At 25.3% G+C, this 26,110-nt stretch overlaps 2 protein-coding genes across 5 annotated transcripts; both read left to right on the top strand.

The window, feature by feature from the left end:
• The first annotated feature begins 9,574 nt into the window (after window positions 1-9,574).
• On the top strand, window positions 9,575-16,416 carry LOC105835369 (cytochrome P450 4C1-like). Of its 2 annotated transcripts, none has more exons than XM_036288153.1 (11): window positions 9,575-10,168; window positions 10,333-10,423; window positions 11,304-11,489; window positions 11,657-11,750; window positions 12,840-12,942; window positions 13,116-13,206; window positions 13,422-13,528; window positions 13,596-13,664; window positions 14,571-14,739; window positions 14,902-15,081; window positions 15,152-16,416. In XM_036288153.1, the coding sequence occupies exons 1-11, from the start codon at window positions 10,034-10,036 to the stop codon at window positions 15,316-15,318; spliced, it is 1,392 nt and encodes a 463-aa protein (XP_036144046.1). In that variant the 5' UTR covers window positions 9,575-10,033; the 3' UTR covers window positions 15,319-16,416. The 2 variants fall into 2 exon arrangements, with proteins under 2 accessions (XP_036144046.1, XP_036144047.1); XM_036288154.1 differs by having other exon boundaries at window positions 15,129-15,199.
• Window positions 16,417-17,185: 769 nt separating this feature from the next.
• LOC105841023 (cytochrome P450 4C1) lies at window positions 17,186-24,763 on the top strand. 3 transcript variants are annotated; one of them, XM_036288151.1, is made up of 13 exons: window positions 17,186-17,307; window positions 17,997-18,207; window positions 19,056-19,168; window positions 19,385-19,475; window positions 20,480-20,665; window positions 20,846-20,939; window positions 21,526-21,628; window positions 22,027-22,117; window positions 22,426-22,532; window positions 22,601-22,666; window positions 23,097-23,262; window positions 24,238-24,417; window positions 24,479-24,763. In XM_036288151.1, the coding sequence occupies exons 2-13, from the start codon at window positions 18,057-18,059 to the stop codon at window positions 24,640-24,642; spliced, it is 1,512 nt and encodes a 503-aa protein (XP_036144044.1). In that variant the 5' UTR covers window positions 17,186-17,307; window positions 17,997-18,056; the 3' UTR covers window positions 24,643-24,763. The 3 variants fall into 3 exon arrangements, with proteins under 3 accessions (XP_036144044.1, XP_036144042.1, XP_036144043.1); XM_036288149.1 differs by having other exon boundaries at window positions 17,186-17,364; XM_036288150.1 differs by lacking the exon at window positions 17,186-17,307 and having other exon boundaries at window positions 17,603-18,207.
• Window positions 24,764-26,110: the final 1,347 nt, after the last annotated feature.

Genomic DNA, 26,110 nt, shown 5'->3' with positions numbered 1-26,110 from the left:
ATCGCATGTTTTCGTTAAGAGAAAAATAACTTTAATTTTGTCGCCATTAACGACATAAAAGAATCCGCCATTACAGATTTATCGGCGAGACGTAATAATTAATTTACGTAAAATATTGCGCCGATAATCGCAAATTTATTTTTCCATTGTCCCCTAATGACGCGCGTGCGGCAGGCTTAGTATTTCGTTATCACTTAACTTCGTCATTAAATAATAAAGTTAATCAGTGTTCGCGCGCGTGCGCATGCGTGGAAGCGTGTCGTTTTGATTGTTATAATCGTATCGTGATGCTGAGCCTGGATATTTACCCTGTCGACGGTTTATACGCAGGAACTTCCATATAAGCTTCGGATACACAACGGTACCTCGAATGCAAACTTCATGCGAAATGCTAACATGCATTCGGGTGCCATGTCATTGGATGCACGCACGCACATGGATACATACACACACCTCTATTCCTTGCGTTGTTCAAACTTGCGTCAGCTGCATTTTTTCGAATAAATCACGAAGAGCTCTCCCCATGTTCGGAGTGTGATTATTGCAGTTAACCCCTAAGTAAGGACTTATGTGTATACAATGAGAGGGAGACAGCCTACACTTGTCTCACGACGAATTGTAGCATGCACTTTGAACTCTTTATTATTCTCTTCAACAGTTGTAACATATTTTTTTATTACTTTATTATTTTGTTTTTTATTGTACTCGGTTTATATAAGGGATTATTATATTGTATCAAAATAATAATCTCTTTTTGTGACCGAATCTTTTGTATAATATATTTTATTAATTTTCAAGAAATATGGCAAATTTTCAAATATGTAACTCTAGCTCAAAAATTTGATCTCTCTCTTCTTTCAGAATCTAATATTTTAATGGAAATTTTCATAGAATGTTATTTGGTAAAGCTTGAAATTCTCAAGCGTGACACTAATTAGTACACTAATTAGGAAGCTTTGCAATATCAAATATTTAAATAGTTTTTATTATTTTGTTTATAATTATAAAACTTTTTGAGGAAACTAAACAAATTCACATAAAGAGCGATTATATGTATAACACGTTTGAGAAAAGTTATGTGTATGGATTGAAACTTTGCTGAAAGTAAAATTTAATCCTTTCTAATAAACGGATATTTTAGAATTGTTCTTTAAGCTCTAAGAAGGATATACTTTTATAAATTCAGCATATTAAGTTTTTTATTAAAAATTTAATATTTCTTAGCTTTAATTTATTTGTTAAATTACACAAAAAGATTTTTTATTTGTACAATGTAAATCTATATTTTATATTACATGAAATACAATAATTAACGTTATAATAAATTAGATTCTTTTTAATGTAGTATTATAATCCATACTTAAGGGTTAACAGTGAAAAAGCAAAATATTTGTGGCAAATCTAAGAATATTTTTTGTTTATATATATCAACTTTTTAAAATGGTAATAACAACTGCTAATTGTAAAATGTTAGTTGATGCACTAAAAATTATTCGATCGTGCATTATGTTAAATTAATATCAAGTAAATTGCCATTAATTAATTTGGCATTATTATTTTGTTTGCATATATAATGTATTAATTTTTATTATAACCGGATAAATAATTTTAGAAAGCATTAAGAATATGTTTTTTAGTTAAATTAAAGATACAAGAATTAGAAAGATAAAAAAAATATAGTAAATGATCTTTCAATTTATTGTATGATTTTTTTCGAGGCATTTATGACATAAATCAATTATAATTATTTACATGTATGTGTTTTGCATAAGACAAGGCTGAACAGTAATAGATATATTAAAACGAGATATTTGAACTTTTAATTAATGCAGTAATGCCTAAAATAAAATATCAATTTTCGAGAGGTTGTTATAAATTTAAAAATGTCGATATATAAGTTGAGCGGTTTTTTAATTGATTATTGAGATACGTTAAATAAACGATCGAGTACTTTTTAGTGCATCCATCATATTCCATGGTCGAAGTTGACGCTGTTATAGATACGTGATGTAGTCTAATGTGAAATTCATAATACCATAAAAAAGCTTCTGCCTCTTTTTCTTCCTCTTTCTCTCTTTCCCTTTCGCCACACGCGTGTATTTCGCAACACGATACGAGGGTGCATGCAACACAAAACGTTTCACAGTGTACCTTAAGCAGGTGTGTAATATTACTTAAAAATGAAGTATATATTGTAGTCGACCGAGAAGAAGCGCATTTGCATTATGAGAACTTAATAAAGCGATATGTTGAAGAATGTCTTTGGTCTTTCTTTTTTATAATTAACTTTATTTTTAGGTACGCACATTTTCTAATCTATTGATATAAACTATAAAGATATCAATTATAATATTAAGGACATAAATATAAGGATATAAAATTATTATACTGAGAGAGAGAAATATCCATCTAATACAGAAAAAGATAAAAGATTGAAACTTATGCCTGTAGTTTCATTGTGTATCGTAAACAAAACTCTTGATATATCAAATTCTATGAATGAAAGAATATTATTAGCATAAATGTATTATTTTTAACCAATCTACAGTAAAGATTATTGATATATTTATTGATTTCTAAACAACTTTATAATGAGCCGTATTAGCATCTTAAGACACTGCTTGAGACGATTTTGAAATAAGATTCGACTCAAGCATGAATACCGGCTTTAGATATTGATGTCTTTTACTTTATGTAGTTTTCTCGTGTTCTGTTAACGCGTTTCCAAAAATACCGACAGTTGATATATTATCATTGTGTAACTCTATTAGTAATTATCGATATCAAAATTGAATTGATAATCAAGTTTATTAATAATTGATATCAACAATTTTTTTATTAATATCAACAAAATTAAAAAATCGTCAATGTAATAATTCATTATAATTTGAATTATTTTTGATATTTTATTTTAGTGAAATCATAAATTTGATAACTTCTAGTCAGTATCATACAGCTTCCATTTATTTTAATATTTTAGTCTTAATTATTTTTAAATTGTAAAATGTGCATAAAGAAAGCGATAAAGAATTTTTCATAAATATACAAATTTTTCAATATAGTTTACTAATAATACTGAAGCAAACAATTTAACGATGTTTCCATTATAAACATTACCAATATAGGATCACAAAGTATATAATTAGTAAATTCAAAAAGTTAAAAAAACATTAATTAAAAAATTGAAGTAAATTGAAATATTTTTCTATTTTTTTGCATAACAAAAGAAATATTTTTAGTTATATACAATTAATTAAATTACAAATTAAAATAGAGCTTTACCTTCAGTTGACTATTATGGTTTAATTTTTAGTTTATTAATATTCAAGTTCATAAATAATTTATATCAACAATATTGTACTCAAAAATTGGCAATATAATAATTTATTATAATTTGAATTATTTTTAGTTTATTATTTCAATAAAATCAAGTAAATTTGATAAACTTCTAGTCAGTAACATATATATATATATATATATATATATATATATATATATATATATATATATATATATATATATATACAGTTTCCATGTTATTTTAATACTTTAGCGTACAATTATTTTTAAATTATAAAATATGCATAAGGAAGACGATAACGAACTGAATTTTCCACAAAAATACAAATTTTTCAATACTACTAATATTGAACCAACAAACATAAATTTTCAATATGAAGTCTCAAAGAATATAATTAGTAAAATCTAAAAATTAATAAAAAAATAAAGCCAAAATTGAAATATTTTTCTATTTTTTGCATGGCAGAAGAAATATTATAAGTTATAAATAATTAATTATTACAAACTAAAAAAGAGCTTTATTACCTTTAGTTGATTTATTACAGTTTGATTTTCAGTTTAGAAGGAATATACCATCATATGGTATCGAGTTCATTAAATTAATGATGAGGATTACATTGTCTATAGGTCACCAGAAAAAAACTTAAAAAAAAGCCTATGCGGCTTGCATAGGCATTTTATAATTATTGAATATAAGCTTAAACATTTCTCATGTGCGTTGTCTCCAAACATTACGCAACGTTCTTTGATTCAAGACTCATATAATATTCAATTGACATATTATTCAAGAATCGATATGTGTATATAAGTGTTTTCCTTACGGCTATCGTTTATCGCAAGGTCAAGCAATATATATTATATAAGTTGTTCGTCAAAGTTCTGTTCTGAGTTATTAAATTTCTTATGTCTCAAACTCAGCAGAAATACAAAGTAATCTATAAATACTAAGTAATTATAAATACTAAGTGATCTACTCAGATAAGAAGTAAATGAGCAGTCATTCCCGAAAGCAAGCGAGTGCATAATGAGAAAAATTTAGTTGTTACAAATTAACGATGCATAGTAACAAAAATATGTATTAAAATTATTTATAGTTATATATAAATTTATTTAAATTGATTAACTAATATAATAAATAATAATTGATAAACTAATATGACGCAATCGCATTACATGCAATTATAAATTTTGAAAGCGTTTCTATTAATGACTGGTTTATGAGATAAACAAATTTTATTAATCGAAAGAGAGAGAGAGAGAGAGAGAGAGAGAGAGAGAGAGAAGTATTGTGGATCGCAAAAAGAATCGAGAATGACAAGCGGGAGATAAAAAAACTTCGAAGAGCTTGAGGATTTGATTGTGAGAGTTAAAAAGAATGTGAGTTTATAAGACAGCATAATAAAACGGTAATGACTCTCACGAATTTTGTAGCACGCACACACACATACCCGGTAAAAATTTTTTTGTATAAAAACATTTATAAATATGTACAATTACATGCAAAATATATCCATATATGTTTGTGCTAACTTTTTTCTGTTTTAAAATTTAATATTAAAAAGGAATAGTCATACTAAAAAAGACAAAAACTAATTGAAAGAATAATTTTTAGATTGAATTTTATGAGCAATTAAGTATGAAAAAGTGAAAAAAAAAGCTCATATATAATCATATATATTTCTTAAATCATAAATAGCTACAATCATTAAAAGTGAATATTCCAAAGAATATTTTAGTGCAAACAGAATCGATTTTGTCATTTTTAAGATATTAAAAATTTTTTCGGAGTTAGGCATGCCACTATGCCTCAGGTTCTCCTATATTTTATACAGGGTAAAATTCAAATCGATATCAGTAAAAAAGAAACTTTACTTCTGATTTACTGCGCATTTTTAAAACTAGTTTTAATCTAAACTGGTTTAAACCAAAGTTTTAAGCAATACGCAGCAAATTTAGCAGCTAAAGTTTCTCTTTGCTATAATATTGATTTGAATTTTACCCTGTAATTTCTCCAAATCTTCTAGACACTATTTTGAAAAATCCATTATTTTCGTTAGACATTATTTAGATACATATGTAGAAAATTGAAATTAATTGTGAATAAAACGCAATTAATTTCAATTTCAACAAAAATTTTAATTTTATGGTCAATTAATATATTTGACAATTATTTATTAATTTTGATAGGACGTAACATTTTCGAGGCGCTACATCAATTTCTTTTTAAATCATCAAATCAATATAAAATCAATATGATCATTAATTTAGTAGATTAAGATGTTTTATTAGCTAGACCAACGATTTCACACTGCAAACGTTAAAATTGTGAAAAAATTAATAAATAATTTTATTTGCTAAAATTAATGTAAACATAAAAAAAGAAAATTCAAAGTGGAGTCAAATTAATATTAATTATTACTACATTAATTAATATTAAAAAAACTAAAGAAGTCAATAACAAAAAATTAGTTCTTTTTTATGTCAATAACGTGAGCCAAAAAATATATATGGGCCGATTTATTAAATAAATATCTTGATTTTCGATACACAGTTGCAAAAAAATTAGAATAAATTGTAAAAAAAAGAAAAATGCATCAGATTAATCTAAATGGACTAACAAACTTGTATATAAAACAAATTGTCTAAATTGCAATCAAAGATACGCAGCACAAGCAAAGAGACATTTAGAAACAAAAATTAATTATAAGGTCCATCAAGCGGCCATTTAGTTGTTGGTAGTCATCGCCTATTACCACGACTTTGGATGGTTAAAACTAAAGATATTCTATTTAAAAAGGCACAAAGAAATGAAAGAGATTGCAGAAATATTTTTTATTAAAAAAATTTACAATATTAATCTAGCAAAAGACACGAAAAATTTATAACACAATTTAGTTACATTATAGAATACTTAGAGGCCTATTCTGTAACTCTTAACGACAGTTCAGTATTGTTATATTGTCGTTGCGCAGCTTTTTTGTATATAATATATGCACAACGACAATATAACGATATCGACACTGTCGTTAAAAGTTACAGAATAGGTCTATTAGTTTACTTTAAATTGACATTTTAATGTTATTTTTTAACGATGTTTTCAAATTCTTTCATACACGTTGCTTAATCTCTTTCGACAGTTAAACGTTATGGAATGTAGACGTGCTTTTCAACACGGATTTTATAGCAATACCTGACGGCTTCCCATTCAATTTATACTTTTTCAATTTCAATATTAAACTAGTTAATAAGTAATCTGTATATACATGTCGCACTCATAGCGATCAGCTTAAACAATTTTATTTGATTAAGTACATTTATACAAAAAATGTTATTTACGTATATACCAATAACAAAACTTTGTTATTATTGCTAAATTTATTTTAACACGATCAGATTATCACATTAAAAATTCCAAATACTAGCTTTAGATTTCTTACTTTTTTTATTTAAAAAAAAAACAAAAATTATAAAGTTATCGAATTAATTAACCTTTTGATATAATATCTAATAGATTTCAGAAAAAATAGCATGAAAGTTAATAGTAAAATGTTCGAAGACCAATAGTTTGTTACAGAAATCAATTTTTTACTAGTTCGATTACTAGTTCGCGTCGTCGAGGCAAATGTGACAGCGTAATAATGAGTACTCTACTTATGGCTCTTATGCGTAAGAAAAAAGTGATTCTCTATCTTTTGCAACAAACCGCATTCCAAAAGTGTTTTTCCATTTGTGATTGTTCCTTTGTAAGAAATAGCATCTCGTGTAAAAGATATCCGATCGATTTTACTGCGTGTACACTTGATGCGAGATATTGCAGTGTCTTGTAATTTTACTTTTTTTTACATATTATAAACATATTATATTTAGGAAAAAAATATGAAACAGTATTTACTTGTTTGTGAAAGAAGGAGGTATCCTTTATTTCTCTCAAAGAAATAATTAGTATCAGCTATAGTTCAATGTAAATGTATAGAAGAAACCAGTATATGTATACTAGATATTTTTTATAAAAGTAGTTGTATATAAAAACAAACTGAACTAAAAAAGATTTTTCTATTTATATCCGTTTATCATTCTGAAAAAGATTAAATGTGTATTATGTTATACAAAGTTTTAAAGCCCAATGACCCACTATGTACAAATTGTCCTATTATGTACCACATAGATACATATACAGACTGTCTTAGGTATATATTGGAACACTACAAAAAATAAACAAATTTTTTTTTAATATGCATTGTGGACAATCTATATTATTTAAATAATATTATTTAAATAAATATACAGTAAATAGTAAAAAATTTATTTCATTTTAAATAAAAATATGGAAAATTTATTTTATTTTAAAAAAGAAAAGAATACATAGAAAATCTATTTTATTTAAACGTGGTTAATCTATTTTAAATAAAGAACATGAATAATTGATCTGTAAAAATTAACAAAATTTATTTTACTTTAAACAAAAAAATAGATAAAAAGTTTATTTTATTAAAATTAAAAAAAAACGTGTCTTAAAATCTAAAAAAGTCTAAATCTTTAAATCTCGCGTCTTTAATGTGTCTTTTTAATGTATTTAAAAAATGTCTTATAATTTTTTCTAGAAATACAAAGCATCTCTACACTGTAAAAAACCTATCAAGAACAAAATTAGATTATATAATATTGTAATAAAATAATTGATTGCGATACTAGTGTCTTAGACATGGTACATAGTAGAACTATCCCAGTATATATTTGTAATTGGTGTTACAATATTTTTGTGAGTATAGTTTAATAGTTTTTAACCAGATATCAAATAGTGTCAATGTCCTAATATGTATCGTGTCCCAGCATATACGGTTTCCCCAATTACAGATGTATAGAGGTTACAATTATAAATGTATAGAGGTTACATTCTTATTTCAAAGGCTTTCACGGCTATTAATTTTATCACTATAAAAAGCTTCCGGATGGATGCGTGTACAAAAACGCGTTATATCTAAGTAAAATAAATACGATACTAGATGTTGTATTGTTAGCATTCGCTATATTTTGAGAATTTTATTAGCATATCACAAGTTACAACACTAAGGCACAATAAATAACTACGAAATGGCATGGATTAAAAAAATGGCTTGTTAAAACATATTATTTGACAGTTGCAACATTTCTTGCTTTTAATATCACAATAGTTTATATATTTTCACAATATCTATATTTTATATATATTTTCTTTATAAGATAACTATTTGAAACTATATGCATATATACATATAAAAGAAAACTGCATATTAAATTCTTATTTATAATATCGAATTAATAAGGGCGGCTATATATCGTTTTTTGCACCCAGCCCAATCTGGGTCAACAACTTGGCTAAAGTGGATCAACAGCTCAGAAACGGTATTGGGCATGGCACTGTTGTACACGCACCGTCAGAAATGGTGTCCCTCGGCGTCCGGCGCGTAGCGATCACCTACACACACACACACACACACGCGCGCGCACAAAGCGCCGTACGTGATATATACAATCATCCGGAAACTTTTATAACAAAATTACATTTTTTAAATAAGTTTCAAAATATAATCTGCTCACCGAGATACATTCAACCAAACATTTAAAGCTACATTGCATAACTCATTTAAAAAGAAGTATTGCGAACCTCCGACTATACATCACGTGAACGAAGGAGAGAAGGTATTCCAATATGCTTTCCAAAAGTAGCCAAGATGCTTTACTGTCTCCCTACTACTCGGTCTCCGTGGACGCAAAGGATTTAAAAAGTCTTCTTGACATTGTCCTTACTATCAGAGCTCTTAAGGTTTTCGTCAGGCACGAATGCGCATAAATACGTTTCACACTAAAATTATTTTTGAGGGTTGCTAAAGTAATCAACATTTTTATTTCATATATCCTTTGTGTTTTAATATTTTTGTTATTTATCTTGTGATCGCGAATTATTTCCGTGCGTATATGGAAAATTTGACGGCTTTGAAAATTGAACGGCTAAATTTGAAAAAAGAAAAATTCGGCTCCTGCACAAATAAAAAAGTGTGCTATACTGATTAGAATAGTTGTTAGAATAGTTGACGAAAATGTTTATTATTATATTGTTACTTGTTTTCATAATGTATTTTGTGTATTATGTGCAATATGGATCAAATAAACATTTAATCAATAAAATACCAGGACCATCAGGTTATCCAATTATTGGTAATTTATTGCTAGGACTACGTTCACGAGGTAAGTTAAATCTGTTGTCAATTTTTTAACATATTACGTGGATTTTGTTTACTGAATAAAAACTCAAAAGATCTTGTGGTGAAAAGTAGGATTAAAATTTCGATTCAAGAAGGTTTAAAAGGTATGCAAATTATAAGTAATGATTTAAGATTCAGGATACAGTAAACCACATTTGCAATTTTTAATTTACAAAATATGCAAAGTTTATAAAAAATTTAGATTTGACCTTTCTCTATTTGTATTCATGTTGCTTTGTAAAAAATTAATAATCAGTTATTTATTAAAATTTCGATTTAAAAAATAGAGACTTTAGGATACAAAATACTTTAGAAAATTTCTTTATTATTATTTTTGACAAAGTTATACTCTCCTTAAAAGAGTAACCGAAAAAGGCCAAATTTTGCAGCCTATCGTGGTAAATTCAAATTCGTGGTAAAATGGGCAATTTCTCCGGTTACTCTTGTCTGTTTATGAGAAGCAGAATAAATGATACTTTAATTTTGTTATTATGCATGTACTTGCATTTCTTTTAGAGGATATCTGGAAGATTTTATTTAATTTAAGTAACCAGTATTATCCTATTTTTAAAGTATGGGCTTTTTTTATAACTATGGTATCTATTCGTCATCCCAATGATCTGGAGGTAATACAATTTAAAAACATAAATTTTGTATACATTATATATATATATGTATAACAATTATATATTGACAAACAAATTATTTAAGACACTTTAATTGATTAATTATTATTATTAATAAGATTAAATAAAAAACAGTTTAACTTAATACTTTTATAATTTTTTAGATAATACTTAACAATACAAAACACATTGACAAAGGTATAATTTATGACAAATTAAGTCCTTGGCTTGGTACGGGTCTCCTTCTCAGTACAGGTAACATATAGATATAGATGAAAATTATCATTTGACATAGCACATTAATTTTGGATAATACTTTTTGAACGCTTGAATATATATTTGTCTCGTCTTAAGTATAAAAATTTTAGAAAATTGCAACGCAAATAGACTATATGTGGTCACGGTTGTTATACAGTTTTACAATAATTCTGTTTTAAATCAGTGGTTCCCAACCTTTCTTTAACCAAGGACCACTAGGACTTTTTTGTTCAGTGCAGGGATCCCAAGGTTCAAAAAATAAATATTCCAAGAATTTAAAAATAAATTTTAATCATAACTTTTAGTTAACATTAAACTTAGAATAATATTTGAATATATTTTTATAATAGAGAACTTTTAATTGAAAATCAATGTGATTTTATTTTGCGGACTTTAATTTAGTTCTCGCGGACTTCTGAGGGTCTGTGGACCACTGGTTGAGAACACCTGTTTTAAATCATTTATAATTATAAAATTTATTTTTGTAAAGTGTTTTTCTCTTTTATATTTTCTTTGTAGTATGATTTAAAACATAGAATCATTGTTGAGCGTAAAAGAGTACAGCAATCGTAACCATTTACAGGTCTGTTCGCGTTACATCCCTGAAATTTTTACACTTAAAACGAGAAAAAAAATATATTCAAGCTTGAGTGATTGTGTGTAGAATTATGCTTTTGACTTGTATAAATGTTATATTAAATACAAAAGAGTACGTATTGTCTTCATGTTTTGATATAATATATCATTTGTGTCTATATTTGATTGCATATTTTTATATGCAATCAAGAGAGAAAACAAATTTAAATTTATAATAATATAATTATGTTTGAGTTTAATAGTATTATACATTATCTCTTATTATATATTTCTATTTTAGGCTCCAAATGGCAATCACGGCGAAAGCTATTAACTCCCACATTTCATTTTAATATATTAAAGCAATTTATTAAGATTTTAGTCGAAGAAAGCGAGAGCATGACAAAGTCTTTGAAGAATGCAGGAGGTGTCATTACAAAAGATTTAATACCATTTATTAGTGAACATACATTGAATATAATATGTGGTACTATATTCTATTTATATCTATATAGAAATTTATCTAGTAAAGAGTAATAAGAATAGTAAAAAACAATATAAATTTTGTATTCAAAATATGAATACTATAGATTATAATTGCCAATTTATATTTTTAAAGTATATAAATACATTAAAACAATATAATTTTTTTAGAAACAGCCATGGGGACTTCTCTGCAAGGAATGGGTTCAGTTCAGCAGCAATATCGAAAAGCGGTTCACCGAATGGGTGAGCTTATTGTTTATAGGTAATTAATATAATAAATAATAAATATCTTTACATACTGCTTTAAGTTATAAATACGTTTATTAATATAGAATAACTACTTGATAATAAATATAATTATACTTATTATAATATATACAAAATATTAATACCGGTATTAACAATCTGTATAATTGATCTATTGATCTTTAATATAAAGATTTTTTAATATCACGTTAAATATTGAAATATTACAATAACATAATGTTATTATAATATCATGTTTATATTTATAAACCAAAATTTAAAATAAATATAGATATATATCGTCTTTCAAATAAAAATCTTTAGCTTAAATTAGTGAATGTTAATAGTGCTACATATTCTTTAGTATATTAATTATTTAATTTCTTATAAGTATGCTTACTTTCTTTTTTATAGTTATTTACATATGTACACAGAAAAAAAATGTAATACAGCCAATAACATATGTGATTGCGAGCTGCCAACTACATAAAATACTCAATACAATAATATTTGCTATTAATGCAAGTACAATGTTGATACTGCAATAGCGTATATTATTGTATTGAGTATATTTTTAATTGGCAGCCCGCAATAACATATCTTATTGAATATATTACTTTTTTTTTTCAGTGTACAGATAAATGTATAAGACAGAATTCTTTTATAAAATAATACTGACTTTTAAATTTCTAAATATAATAAAGCTAGCAAAATTGCATAAATCTGTGATTATTTTGCTAGCAACATGGTGTCTACTTATTTTCAACGATTTCAAATCAAAACAACATTGTATACATATATTATCAGCAGATTAATGATGGCAACACCAAATCTCACGTTGTTGATAATATTGTATTATTGTATAGTCCTATTGTGTTGTTATGACAATATAATGACAGTAGCACAAATTTTAATCATTTCAAAATTATCGGCAAGTTGCTACTCAAATTGTCATGTCATAATAATACCAATTTACCAACAAATATGAACTTAATTGTTGGAATTCTTAGTAACAATACATACATATAATGCAAGCAAATGCCAGTAACAAAACAGATACATTATTATCTGGGTTTATGCATAACCTTATATAATTATGACTTAGGTTAACGAGACCATGGTTATATAACGATTGGATATTCTTGTTAACGCCAAAAGGCAGAGAACAAAGAAAGATTTTGAAGATATTGCACGGATTTACTAAGAAAGTATGTAAATATTTTATCTTAAATACTTTATTCTATTGTGTATAAGAAATACAAAAATGTTAAAGAAGAAAAAATCATAATTTTTGTATGAAAAAAAATAACAATTTACAAATGTTGTCAAAAACGTCTTTAGTATAATTAACAAAGTAAGAACCGATATTGGATATGTGTAGATTATTGCAGAAAGGAAAGTTTATCATAAACATCATGGAAAATATTTGAGGAATCTTAGCGAAGGGACAGTTGATGCAAAAACTATTAGAAGTACGTATCCTATTTATGCAATCATAATATTACCGTCAATTAAACTTATTTAATATTTGTAAGATAATTTGAATTTAATATTGTTTAACTGAAGTAACGCAAATCAAAATTATGTAATAATTAATATTTATATATATGTATATATATTTATGATTTATATTAGTTTATTGTTATTATATTTTTCAATTATATTGTTATTATATAATTCAATTCAGTGGAGAAGAAACAGCTTGCTATATTGGACCTTTTAATATTGGCATCTGAAGAAGGTCTTCTAACTGATTCCGATATAAGAGAGGAAGTCGACGTTTTTATTCTTGGGGTATATAAACTTTTTCCTTTTTTTTACTAATACATTATTTAAATGTATGCAAACAGTATGATTACAGGGTTACGATACTACATCAGTAGCTATATCCTTTACTTTATCACTCCTGGCCGAACATAAAGATATTCAGGTACCTATTATTTACGTTCAGCATTATAGAAAAAGATTAAATAATTTTTTTATACAAAAGGATTTCAAGTCAAACCGGAAAAATTTATCTTATAAGCATAGATTTCTAACACATGCTATTAATTATGCTTATAAGTTATAAATATCCACTACTGTATCTGTTACTACATACGCTGCACGTTGCAAAACAACAGAAATTGCTTGTTAAACAAGATAGTGTACAAATTTGTGAGTGCAAAAACACCATGTTGTGATACAATTTCTTGTGAATGAAAACTGTGTGAAATTTAGACTCTATACTTTAAAAGTTTTCAAGGCTAGTACGATGATGTGATTCTTAGCCGCAGTAAAATATTTAAATAGTGTGAACGATTTTAAGACACATTAATGCAAGACAATCCCAAAGTTAATTGCAGTCGATTTCGTGAATATGCAATTTTTACCTATTTGGACTCCCAAAGAAATAAACACTGGGATAAATGAGTGTATAAGAGAATTATATTAAGAAATAAAAATCGTTTCCATTCTTCTAAATATCTTCTATTATTTTGAATATTGAAAATTAAAAAATAATAGTTTGGTTTGACTTAAATGCCCCTCGTATATAACTCAACAAGTCTTTTTTAATGAGTTATTGAGTTATCATCAAGAGAATGTCGGGATAGAAGAATAAACGCATTGAATTAAAGAGATCTTTTCTTTTAATCACAGTACTACAACTATTTTAATAAAAGTAATAGAAGTACAATAATAAGTTTTTTATTGTTTGCATACGCATGCAATGTAGTGAACTCTATTAATTATTAAAAATGTTTCCTAAAAATTTTGCAACTTTATTTCTGTGTGTGAAATAAATGAAAATCAAAATAATTAAAGAAGGCTTTTATAATTATTAACATTGATACAGGATTGTGTCAGAAAGGAAGTCGATGCTATTATGCAAGAAAGTCAAGGAAAACTTACCATGAAATCGTTACAAGATCTACAATATTTAGAGAGATGTATAAAAGAATCATTACGTTTATATCCAAGTCTTTATTTTATAGCACGAGTTACTTCGGAAAAGATACAATTAAGTATGTAACTGTTCGATTTATTACATCTATCTTTATGCATATTACAAAACGTACCCAAACACATACACAAATATATATTAATGTAATAAAATATAATTTCCAAATTTTTATAAAGAATTTAATTTGTATGTATATTATATTTGTATAAAACGTCTTTTACAGATTCATATTTAATACCTGCCAAAACAGTAATACATCTTAACATACGTGATGTTCATAGAGATCCTAATTTTTGGCCAAATCCAGAAATATTTGATCCAGATAGATTTTTACCTGAAAATTCCCGAAATCGTCATCCTTATTCTTATATACCATTCAGTGCTGGACCACGTAATTGCCTTGGTAAAATATTTATTTATGTCGTTTAATATCTTTTTATCTTTTCATAGATTGAGGTATATTTAAATTGTAGGTCAACGATTTGCTTTGCTAGAAATGAAAGCAATGATAGCCTTTTTGATTCACAATTTCTATTTGGAACCCGAAGATTATTTAAAGGACTTACGAATGGAAGTTGATTTATTGCTTCACCCTATACATCCGCATCGTATAAAATTTGTTCCAATCGCCAAAAAGTGAACATAAGTATTTAAAAACAATTTAAATTCCAAGAAATGACAATTGCATTGTGTGAAAAAATGAAGAAAATTGACATGCATATAAATGCATTTATAAATACACATTAATAATTAAAATAATATATATGTATATGTGCATATATATCATGTAAATGTGTACTGTAACTAACTGAAAATAAGAGTAGATAATAGTATATCTAAGATCTGTCTAAATTCATTAAATAAAATATTTTAGTTTATATTTGTTTAATTATTATAAATTCTTTCAAAAATGAAATTATGGGCGATAATCGAGTCTTAAATATAAGTATTTAAGATCATCTTAAGATCTCTAAGTACTGTCTTAAGATGTCATAAACCAATTACAGATTAGCATCTTAAATAGTTTACTTTGTTGTAGTATACTATTGAAAAAATGTCATTTACTATGCTCCATTTTTATGCGTTATAAAAGAGATTATATATAATAAATGTTTTTAAAACAATAATTTTGCAACTGTTAGATTATGTCCACAAATGCAAGAGCTTTGACAACAAATTCAATAAGAAATTTACTTATTTACAACATTAATACATTTGATTTCCATTCTTAAAACTAAGTGTAACACCTATAATAAATCTGTACATAACAGTAAATTTAATGTAATGTTCAATATTATCAGATTTCTATGTGCATTAACATAAGTTTATTATTACATATAAATTTAAGTTTAAAATAGATATCTAACGTAACGTAACATGTTACGGATATTAATATTAATAATAATAATAGGACTTTATTGCTTGATAACAAAACAGCTAGAATACAATAGAAAAGTTACAGAGTATGTACAAGCAATAGGACAGGCTACAACAAAGAATGTTGCTATGAAGCCTTCCAGAAACACATGAGAAAAAAGAGAGAAACGCAAGCAATGTTAATGCACTAAGCATAAGAAGTTAAGGTAGAATACATTTAAAAAATAAAATAAATAAAGTAAAAATAAAAAAAATATATTATATAAGCACTCGGATATTCTTTTGCGGAAAGCTTTAATGCATGCTAGTAATAATACAATAAAAATTGATCCAGTAAACATGTAACACAAAAAAAGAAAAATATTGTATTTTCATCTTTTGAAAAAATTAATAATATATTTTATTATTATTATATAAAATTATATTATATAAACTAATAATGCTATAACTAGAGTCCAGATGTTTATGCACGATCCCATGTCGACCACAAGGTACGAATGAGTGAGAATATTCGTTGAAGCAAAATAGATACAGCTATTGAATATCGGTTATTCATAGATGAAGTCGGCGAGCATCTATTCTTCTTCAGAAATGTTGTTATTTCACTTCAGCGAATATCTTCACTCATTTGCACTTTACGGCTTTCTGCGCGCGACATGGGATCATGCGCAAACATCTAGACTTTAGTTATAACATATTACAATAACAAATAATTGATATTCTTATAACATAGATACTTAACAGTATATGTTATTGTATTAAATAATGCATCATGATATATATTATAATTTGTTCGATTATATTTATTTACTAATTTAGAAACAGTTAAATGTTTTAATTACAAAATATATATATACGTTTTATCTTAATCATTTCTCACGTCATCTTTAGACATTACGCAACTGTTCTTGATTCAAGATTCAACTGATAAAATATTCAAGGATTATCGACACATGTATAAAATAAGCTTTTATCTTCAGCTCTATAACTTGCCGTTTATCAAGAAGTCAAGCAACATATCAAAATATGTTTCATTATTAGCTTCTGATCTCAGTAGTTATAAGTATGATAAATATTCAAATTATAATAAGTTTTATAAGTTGTTTTTCAAGGTTCTATGCTGAGCGTTATTGTATTTTTGTCTCACGACTACTTTTGACTCACAACAGAAACACAACTTATAAATACTAATAATCTACTACGATAAGTAGTGAGTCAACAGTCATTTCCGAGAGCACGTAGTGAGAAGCGAGTACGTAGTGAGAAAAATTTACTTTGTTACAAATTAACTGTGCATAGTAACAAAAAGGTTTCTTGAAATTATTTATATTTATATATAAGTTTATTTGAATTAATTATAAACTAATATAACACATTCACATTACACGCAATTATAAATTCTGGAAAGGTTTTTATTAACAATTATTTCATAAATAAACAAACAAATTTCATTATTTAAGAAAAAGAACAATAAAAGTTAAAAATTAAAAATTAAAAATTTTTCGTAAACTTTATACAATTTTTACTTGCTTCATAGTTTTCATTTTAAAAACAAAAAAATTTATTTTTTATACTAGACACTAGCTAAAGACGCACGCTTCGTGCGTGCTATCTAATTTTTTATTTTTTACATTTTGAAAATAAACTACAATGATAATTGTATAGATTACTATCTATACAAATTTGACAGCTGTCAAAATTTGATTGCAGTGACAGTTATTTTCGCAACACAATCTAAGCGAAAAAACCAATAAACATCGCGAAAAAGAAGTTTTATTACATGACTTTTAAGATAGGATTCTTTATATCTGTTTAATTATCGTATTTTAACATGTTATTTCTTAATTATCAATGTTTACATAAATTTATCAGTATTATCAGAATAATAAAAAGATTTGTATATAAATATAAATATAAAATATTTTTTACATGCAATTCAAGAACTGAAAAGAAACGAGATTAAAAATTGAACCTGATTATAACAGTCACACTACCACAAAAATGTTTGTTACTATATTATTATTATTATTATTATTATTACTTATTCTTATTGTGGCGTATCATTATTATGTGCAATATCGACGGTTAATCAATAAAATACCAGGCCATATAGGGATCTCACCTATTATATTACTAAACCTAATTTCACAAGGTAAGTAATATTTTTTAAAACATTTCCATAAATAAACTTTTTAAAAAAATGTAAATATTAATTGCAAGTTTAAATTTCTGTTTACATGTTTTAACGAGAGTGACTACCGCGTTTTTTTCGTGTTATACACCACCATAAAAAATAACGGTCCCTATCAATTCAAAAAATATGTAGCATGTAAGGAATAGATTTAGTACATTGTCGGCCATAGTACGAGCATGAATTTTAACCAAGATGTTTCGGAAAAATTTTTTGAAATACATATAATCTTATCGTGCGTGTTTAAAATGATTTTTTCATACGTGCAAATTTTTTGCTTTATTTTTTACAAATTGTAAATTTTTTAATTGATGCACTTGCAATTTTTTACACATTTTTTGTATAGATTCAAATGTCAACTTTGTATGCAAAAAGAGAAAAATAAAATAAAGAATATACGTACATATTTATATATACCATCATATATATGATCGTGCATAAACATGGATTTGCACACACAGATGTACAAATACACATATAAGTATAATAAAAATAGTTTGTTTAGTTATTATAAAAAACCAAATATTACTATCACCCATTTTGTAGCTCTCATTACCTAAATTTTGAAGAGTCGTAACTCTAATTTTCCACAACGTTTTTATATAGTTGTTTTTATATAGCCCACAAAAAGTTTTTATATAGTATTTCGAAAAGCTCTCAACCTTAACTACAAATATTTCATTAAGAAAGTACGAGATTTTGTAACATTTTTTTGCGTCTACTTATAAAATATAGAATAGGTAATGCTTTAATGTTACTGTCAAGTGTATTCATATATTAACTATAGGAGATACTTAATTAACTTTCAGCGGAAATTTTTAAACTTTTAAATAATTATACTAACGTGTATTATCCGGTTAGTAAATTAGTGGACTTCTTCTTTATGCTTATGGTATCTATTCGTCATCCCGATGACTTACAGGTAATAAAATATAAAAGAATTAAATTCCGTATATCTAATTGACAAAATGGAAATTTAAGAACTTTTACTTACATTAAAAAAAATAATTCTTATCAGAATTGATATTTTAAAGATAATAAAATAACAAAGATTTAAATTAAGAATTAATTAAGAATGTTTATTAAAATTATGTCACATAGTTTAATTTAATTTATTATCATTATTTATCATTTTTAGGTAATATTGAGCGGAACTAAACATTTAGAAAAAAGTGTGCAATATAATATATTGCATCCATGGTTTGGTATGAATGTTCTTACCAAAATAGGTAATATCATATATGTAATTTATTGTCATATATGTTCATAATCATATATGTAGTATATATATATATATGTATATATAGTGTTAGGAAAATATTAAAAATTACTCGTTAAAGTTATTTATTATTTGTTGCAAAAAATATTAAATTATCCATTTAAAAACTCGTCAGCTTTACCGTTATCGAAAAGTACTAAGTCATTAAAATTTTTGTTATTTTTATGAAACTTTTATTGACCCTTTTTTACTCTTGTACAACTGTAATACTGAGCAGTATTAAATAGGCCAGTAATTAATATACATTTTAAATATTAAAAGCACTACTGTTGGTATTTTTAATATTACTTAGACAATTTAATACTGCTGAGTATTACATTTTGATAAAGGTAGGAAAGCTCGACATAATGGAAATCATAAGTGTTAAACAAGTTTTTAACATATTAAAAATAAATATATCGATTCTGTTTACCACTATAAATTATACCAAAATATTCTTTGGAATATCGGTTAGAAAAACACAACTTAAACTCTTAAATGTTTAAATTTTATCATAATAAAATTTTTTAATTCTCTTACTTATATATACAGTTATATATACAGTTTCGTTTATTTCTACTAATTAATATTTATATAATTATATAATTAGATTTATACAAACATATAAATAAAATACATTATTATGCAAATATTTTACACAAAATCGTTGAAAAAAAAAGATTTTTATTAATATATTTGTCTAAAAAAGTGATTGCTTATAATTATATTTTTGACACTTCTTTTGGCACTTTTTCAAAATTACAAAATTACCTCCGTGTTGTGATACGTTGTTGATACCTATGGATTATTTATTTTTCAACGTATTTAAGAAAAAACAAATATTAAATATTTGATGCTAATTAACAATTAATATCAATTAAAAAGGAAGAAAGTGCTCAGCATAAATTAATTTATATTTATATTTAAAAGTATTACCATATTATTTACTGGGTTATCATCATGATATTATTTCAGGTTCTGCATGGCAATCACGGCGAAAAGTATTAACTCCTGTATTCCATTTTAATATATTACAGCAATTTACTGAAATTTTAATCAAAGAGGGCAAAAGCATGACAAAATCTTTAAAGAATACAGAAGGAATTATTACAAAAGATTTAATACCGTTTATTAGCGAACATACATTGAATGCAATATGTGGTATTATTATGGTTATGTTTTAATAGTTTTTATTCTGAATGTATAAGAAATATGTAATAAAAATCAATATAAATTTCACGTAAAATATGGATGCTATGGATATTAAATTAAAGTCGTTAAATTTTTACAAAGATATTTGTAAAGTAATACTTGCAACTGCAATAATATAATGTTTTTCAGAAACTGCCATGGGGATTTCTCTGCAAGAAATGGGTTTATTTCAGCAACAGTATCTGAAAGCAATTCATCAAATAATTGAACTTTTAAATTATAGGTAAAAGTATATTATTAAATATCTTTAAAAAAAGTTAATGTAAAATAATTACATAAAAAATCACATTTTATCTCAATAATTTTTTTTTACAATAATTGCATAATAACGTGTTTTATTTACATATATGTATAAATCTCCTTAAGTAATCAGAAAAGTATTAATTAGCAGAAGTAAATTAAACTGTATATAATCATAATAGTCTGTATAATCTGTTGTTATTTTAATGTAAAAACTGTTTAAGATTTCAATATATTAAATGTTAGAATTTTGTAACAATATGATGTATCAAACAATGTATGAAATCTGGAGAAGTTCTATCTCTCAATAACAAATCTTTAAATTAGTGAATTGTCAAGACAGTCTTGTATATGTCATTCAATATATACCATATATATATGTATGAAAGCTTTAAGTCTAAAAATTATTCAATATACTTTTCATTTAAATTGTTTATAAATTATATGTATATTTTTTGCTGTTTTGCTTAAATATAAATATAAATAAATGCTTATAATTAAGGAAATTTTTTATAAAATAATACTAACATTTAAATTTATATTAATAACATTATGTAATTACGATTTAGATTATTAAGACTGTGGCTGTTTAGCAATTGGATATTCTCGTTAACGTCAAAAGGCAGAGAGCAAACAAAGATCTTGAAGATATTTCACGGATTTATTGAGAAAGTATGTAAAAATTTTCTCTCTTTCTTTCTCTTTCTCGCTCTCTCTCTCCCTCTCTCTCTCTCTCTCTCTCTCTCTCTCTCTCTCTCTCTCTCTCTCTCTCTCTCTCTCTCTCTCTCTCTCTCTCTCTCTCTCTCTCTCTCTCTCTCTCTCTCTCTCTCTCTCTCTCTCTCTCTCGCCCTCCCTCCCCTCCCTCTCTGTGTCTCTTAAATAATTTATACTATTATTTTATTATGTAGAAACACAAAAAGTTAAAGAAGATAAAAATAATTTTCGTATAAAAAAATAATTTTCGTATAAAAAATTAATTTTTGTATAAAAAAATAATAAGACAATTCATAAATAGTAATAAAACACGTCTTTACACAATTAATAAAAAGAAAATCAATGGTTATGTGCAGATTATTGCAGAGAGAAAAGTTTACCATAAACACCATAAACAATACTTCAGGAATTTTAGCAAAGTGGCAATTGATGCAGAGACTATTGAAAGTACGTACTACAAATCAAAATCGCTAAAAGCAAAATAAATTAAATATGAATTAAATTTAAAATATAAATGGATTGTACATAGTACAATTCATCTTTGTACTATGTACGATTTTCCAATATAAAAAGATATTGTTGCATTAAAAGATTTAAATGTTATTGTATTTATACTATAATATTATAATATTACCGACAATTAAATTTAATATTTGTAATATAATTTGAATTCAACATTGAATTAATTTAATAATTAACAGAAGTGACAATAAAAAATTGTACTCTAAAATTAGTACTTGTATAATTTGATTTAGTGGATAAAAAACCGCTCGCTATGTTGGATCTTTTAATATTGGCGTCTCAAGAGGGTCTTTTAACTGATTCCGATATTAAAGAGGAAATCAGTTATTTTATAATTAAGGTATGAACGTAAATTTTCTTTTTTTAATTACATTACTTACATGTATATAAAAAACATTGTAATTACAGGGTACTTTTACAGCAGTAGCTATATCCTATACCTTAGCACTGCTGGCCGAACATAAAAATATCCAGGTATGTTATAAACGTTAAGCATTGTAGTTAAAAGAAAAGACTAAATAAAAGAAGAAAAAACTAAAAAAATAAGTCTAATAAGTAACTTGTTGAATTAAGAAAATTATTTAATTTTTTTTAATCACAATATTTTAACAAAATAATAATAATTATTTTGTTGTTTACATCCGTGTACGCATGCATGTTTCCCGTGCAATGGTTTTTTAATATAATATATATAAAACGTTTTTCTGAAATTGTTCTCTGTTTAATTATTTTAAACATACTTATATAAATATATTTAACAAATATTTTAAATATAATTTATATACTTGGGAAATATTAATCTTTAAAATAAATTGTAAAACTTTTACAGTATTTTCTTTTTGTGTACAAATAAAACATCAAAATAATTAAAAATTTCTTAATCTTTTTTCATTAACAATGATAGGATTGTGTCAGAAAAGAAATTGATGATACTATGAAAGAGAATCAAGGAAAACTTACTAAATCGTTGCAAGATCTACATTATTTAGAGAGATGTATTAAAGAAGCGTTGCGTTTATATCCGATTAATTCTTGGCTAGCACGAGTTACTTCGACAGAAGCACAATTAAGTATGTAAATAATTAATCTGTTATTTATATATGTGTACAAAACACACACGCACACAGATACACACAAATAAGGCTTATTTACATTTTACTTATATATTATTGTTATTTGTTTGTTATGTATGTAAGGGTTAAACACTAAAAGATAAGTGTTTTCAAGACTACTAACTTTTGAGAAATTAAAATTGCATTTAAATGATTAACAAATTTTAAAAATTATTGTGATTTTTAACTGTAAAATAAACTCTAAAGAATTTTGCTTTTGTGACTAATATTTATTTTAAATTTGCTTTAAAAGATAACATTTAATTTTTTTTTAATTACCAATTTATTATTTATTCTTTATTTGCACCTTACTATGTTTATAGGAGCTTACAATGTTTATGTTTATATAAAATTTACAAGAACTTTTTTGTTTATTTTAAAATATATGTATAGAAGATATATTTTATTTTTGTAAATGATTAAAATAAAAATTTTATTCTTACTTGGTTTATTTTAATATTTATAATAATTCATAAATAAAGTTTTTAAAAATAAATTAATAATAAAAAATGAAAACCATGTGCAAATACAATCAAAGACAAGACCTTATATTAAGACCTTATATACAACTAAATTTTTGTGCTAATATTTTTTGCGAAACTTTGTACATCTTTTGATATATAAAATTTCACAAGAAACTAAATTTAGTAAATTGCCCAAGTAAATTAAGTAGGTCTTATCGGATAGGATATCTTATATATATTTTATATAATAAAATATATAATTTTTAGTTTAAAATTATTGATATCATTTTAATAAAAAAATAAGATATTATAAGTAACATTTTTTTTAATTAATTGTTCAAGTTAATTAAACATTAGTACAAAACTGTTAAAATTTAACATATACATTATGGATATTTATTTTTTATAAAATTTTTATGAACATCTTTTATTAGATATTTATATTACATTTATTAAACGTGTTTTTCAGAATCATGTTTATTACCTACCGGAACAATAGTGCTGCTTAATATTTGCGGTGTTCACAGAGACTCTAACTTTTGGCCAAATCCAGAAATATTTGACCCAGATAGATTTTTACCTGAGAATATCCGAAATCGTCACCCTTACTCCTATATACCATTCAGTGCTGGACCACGTAATTGCATTGGTAAGATATTTATCAATACTTATTATTTTATATAAACAAATTGTGATACATCAAATTATAGGTCTACAATTTGCTATGCTGGAGATGAAAGCAATAATAGCTTCTCTAATTCACAATTTTTACTTGGAACCCGTTGATTACTTAAAGAATCTACGAGTAGAATTTGATTTTTTCCATCGCCCTCTTGATCCGCATCGCATAAATTTTATTCCAAGACGCATATAAGCATTTAAAAACAATTTAAATTCCAAGAAATGACAATTGCATTGTGTATAAAAATGAAGAAAATTAACATGCATATTATATGTATTTATAGATACACATCAATAATTAAAATAATATATATGTATATGTGCATATTTACACTGAGAAAAAAAATTGATTTAACAAAACGTTTAGTTGCGGACTGCCAACAAAAGATATATTTACAAGCAAATATAATAATATTTGCTGTTAATGCAAGTGCAATAACGTTTATTGGACTATGTATTTATATTGCATTGCATGAATATATCTTTTGTTGGTAGCCCGCAACTAAAAAATTTTGTTGAACCAATTACTTTTTTTTCTCAGTGTATAATGTAAATGTGTATTGTAACTAACTGAAAATAAATAAGAAAATAAATAATAATATAACTAAGATCTATCTAAATTCATTAAATAAAATATTTTAGTTTATATTTGCTTAATTATCATAAATTATTTCAAAAATGAAATTATGGACAGTAATCGAGTCTTAAATATAAGTATTATATTTAATATCATCTTAAAATCTCTAAGTACTGTCTTAAGATGTCATAAACTAATTACAGAGCTATATTAGCATCTTAAATAGTTTACTTTGTTGTAGTATACTATTGAAAAAATGTCATTTACTATGCTCCATTTTTATGCGTTATAAAAGAGATTATATATAATAAATATTTTTAAAACAATAATTTTGCAACTGTTAGATTATGTCCACAAATGCAAAAGCTGTGACAACAAATTCAATAAGAAATTTATCTATTTACAGCATTAATACATTTGATTTCTATTCTCAAAACTAAGTGTAACACCTATAATAAATCTGTACATAACAGTAAATTTAATGTAATGTTCAATATTATCAGATTTTCTATTTAAGTTTAAAATAGATATCTAACGTAACGTGACACGTTACGGATATTCTTTTGCGGAAAGCTTCAATGCATGCTAGTAATACAATAAAAATTGATCCAGTAAACATGTAACACAGAAAAAGAAAAATATTGTATTTTCATCTTTTGAAAAAATTAATAATATATTTTATTATTATTATATAAAATTATATTATATAAACTAATAATGCTATAACTAGAGTCCGGATGTTTATGCACGATCCCATGTCGACCACAAGGTACGAATGAGTGAGAATATTCGTTGAAGCAAAATAGATACAGCTATTGAATATCGGTTATTCATAGATGAAGTCGGCGAGCATCTATTCTTCTTCAGAAATGTTGTTATTTCACTTCAGCGAATATCTTCACTCATTTGCACTTTACGGCTTTCTGCGCGCGACATGGGATCATGCGCAAACATCTAGACTTTAGTTATAACATATTACAATAACAAATAATTGATATTCTTATAACATAGATACTTAACAGTATATGTTATTGTATTAAATAATGCATCATGATATATATTATAATTTGTTCGATTATATTTA

Source organism: Monomorium pharaonis, chromosome 6, assembly GCF_013373865.1.
Source record: "Monomorium pharaonis isolate MP-MQ-018 chromosome 6, ASM1337386v2, whole genome shotgun sequence".
Taxonomy (NCBI): Eukaryota; Metazoa; Arthropoda; class Insecta; order Hymenoptera; family Formicidae; genus Monomorium; species Monomorium pharaonis.
This window is presented reverse-complemented; position numbering and strand designations above follow the sequence as displayed.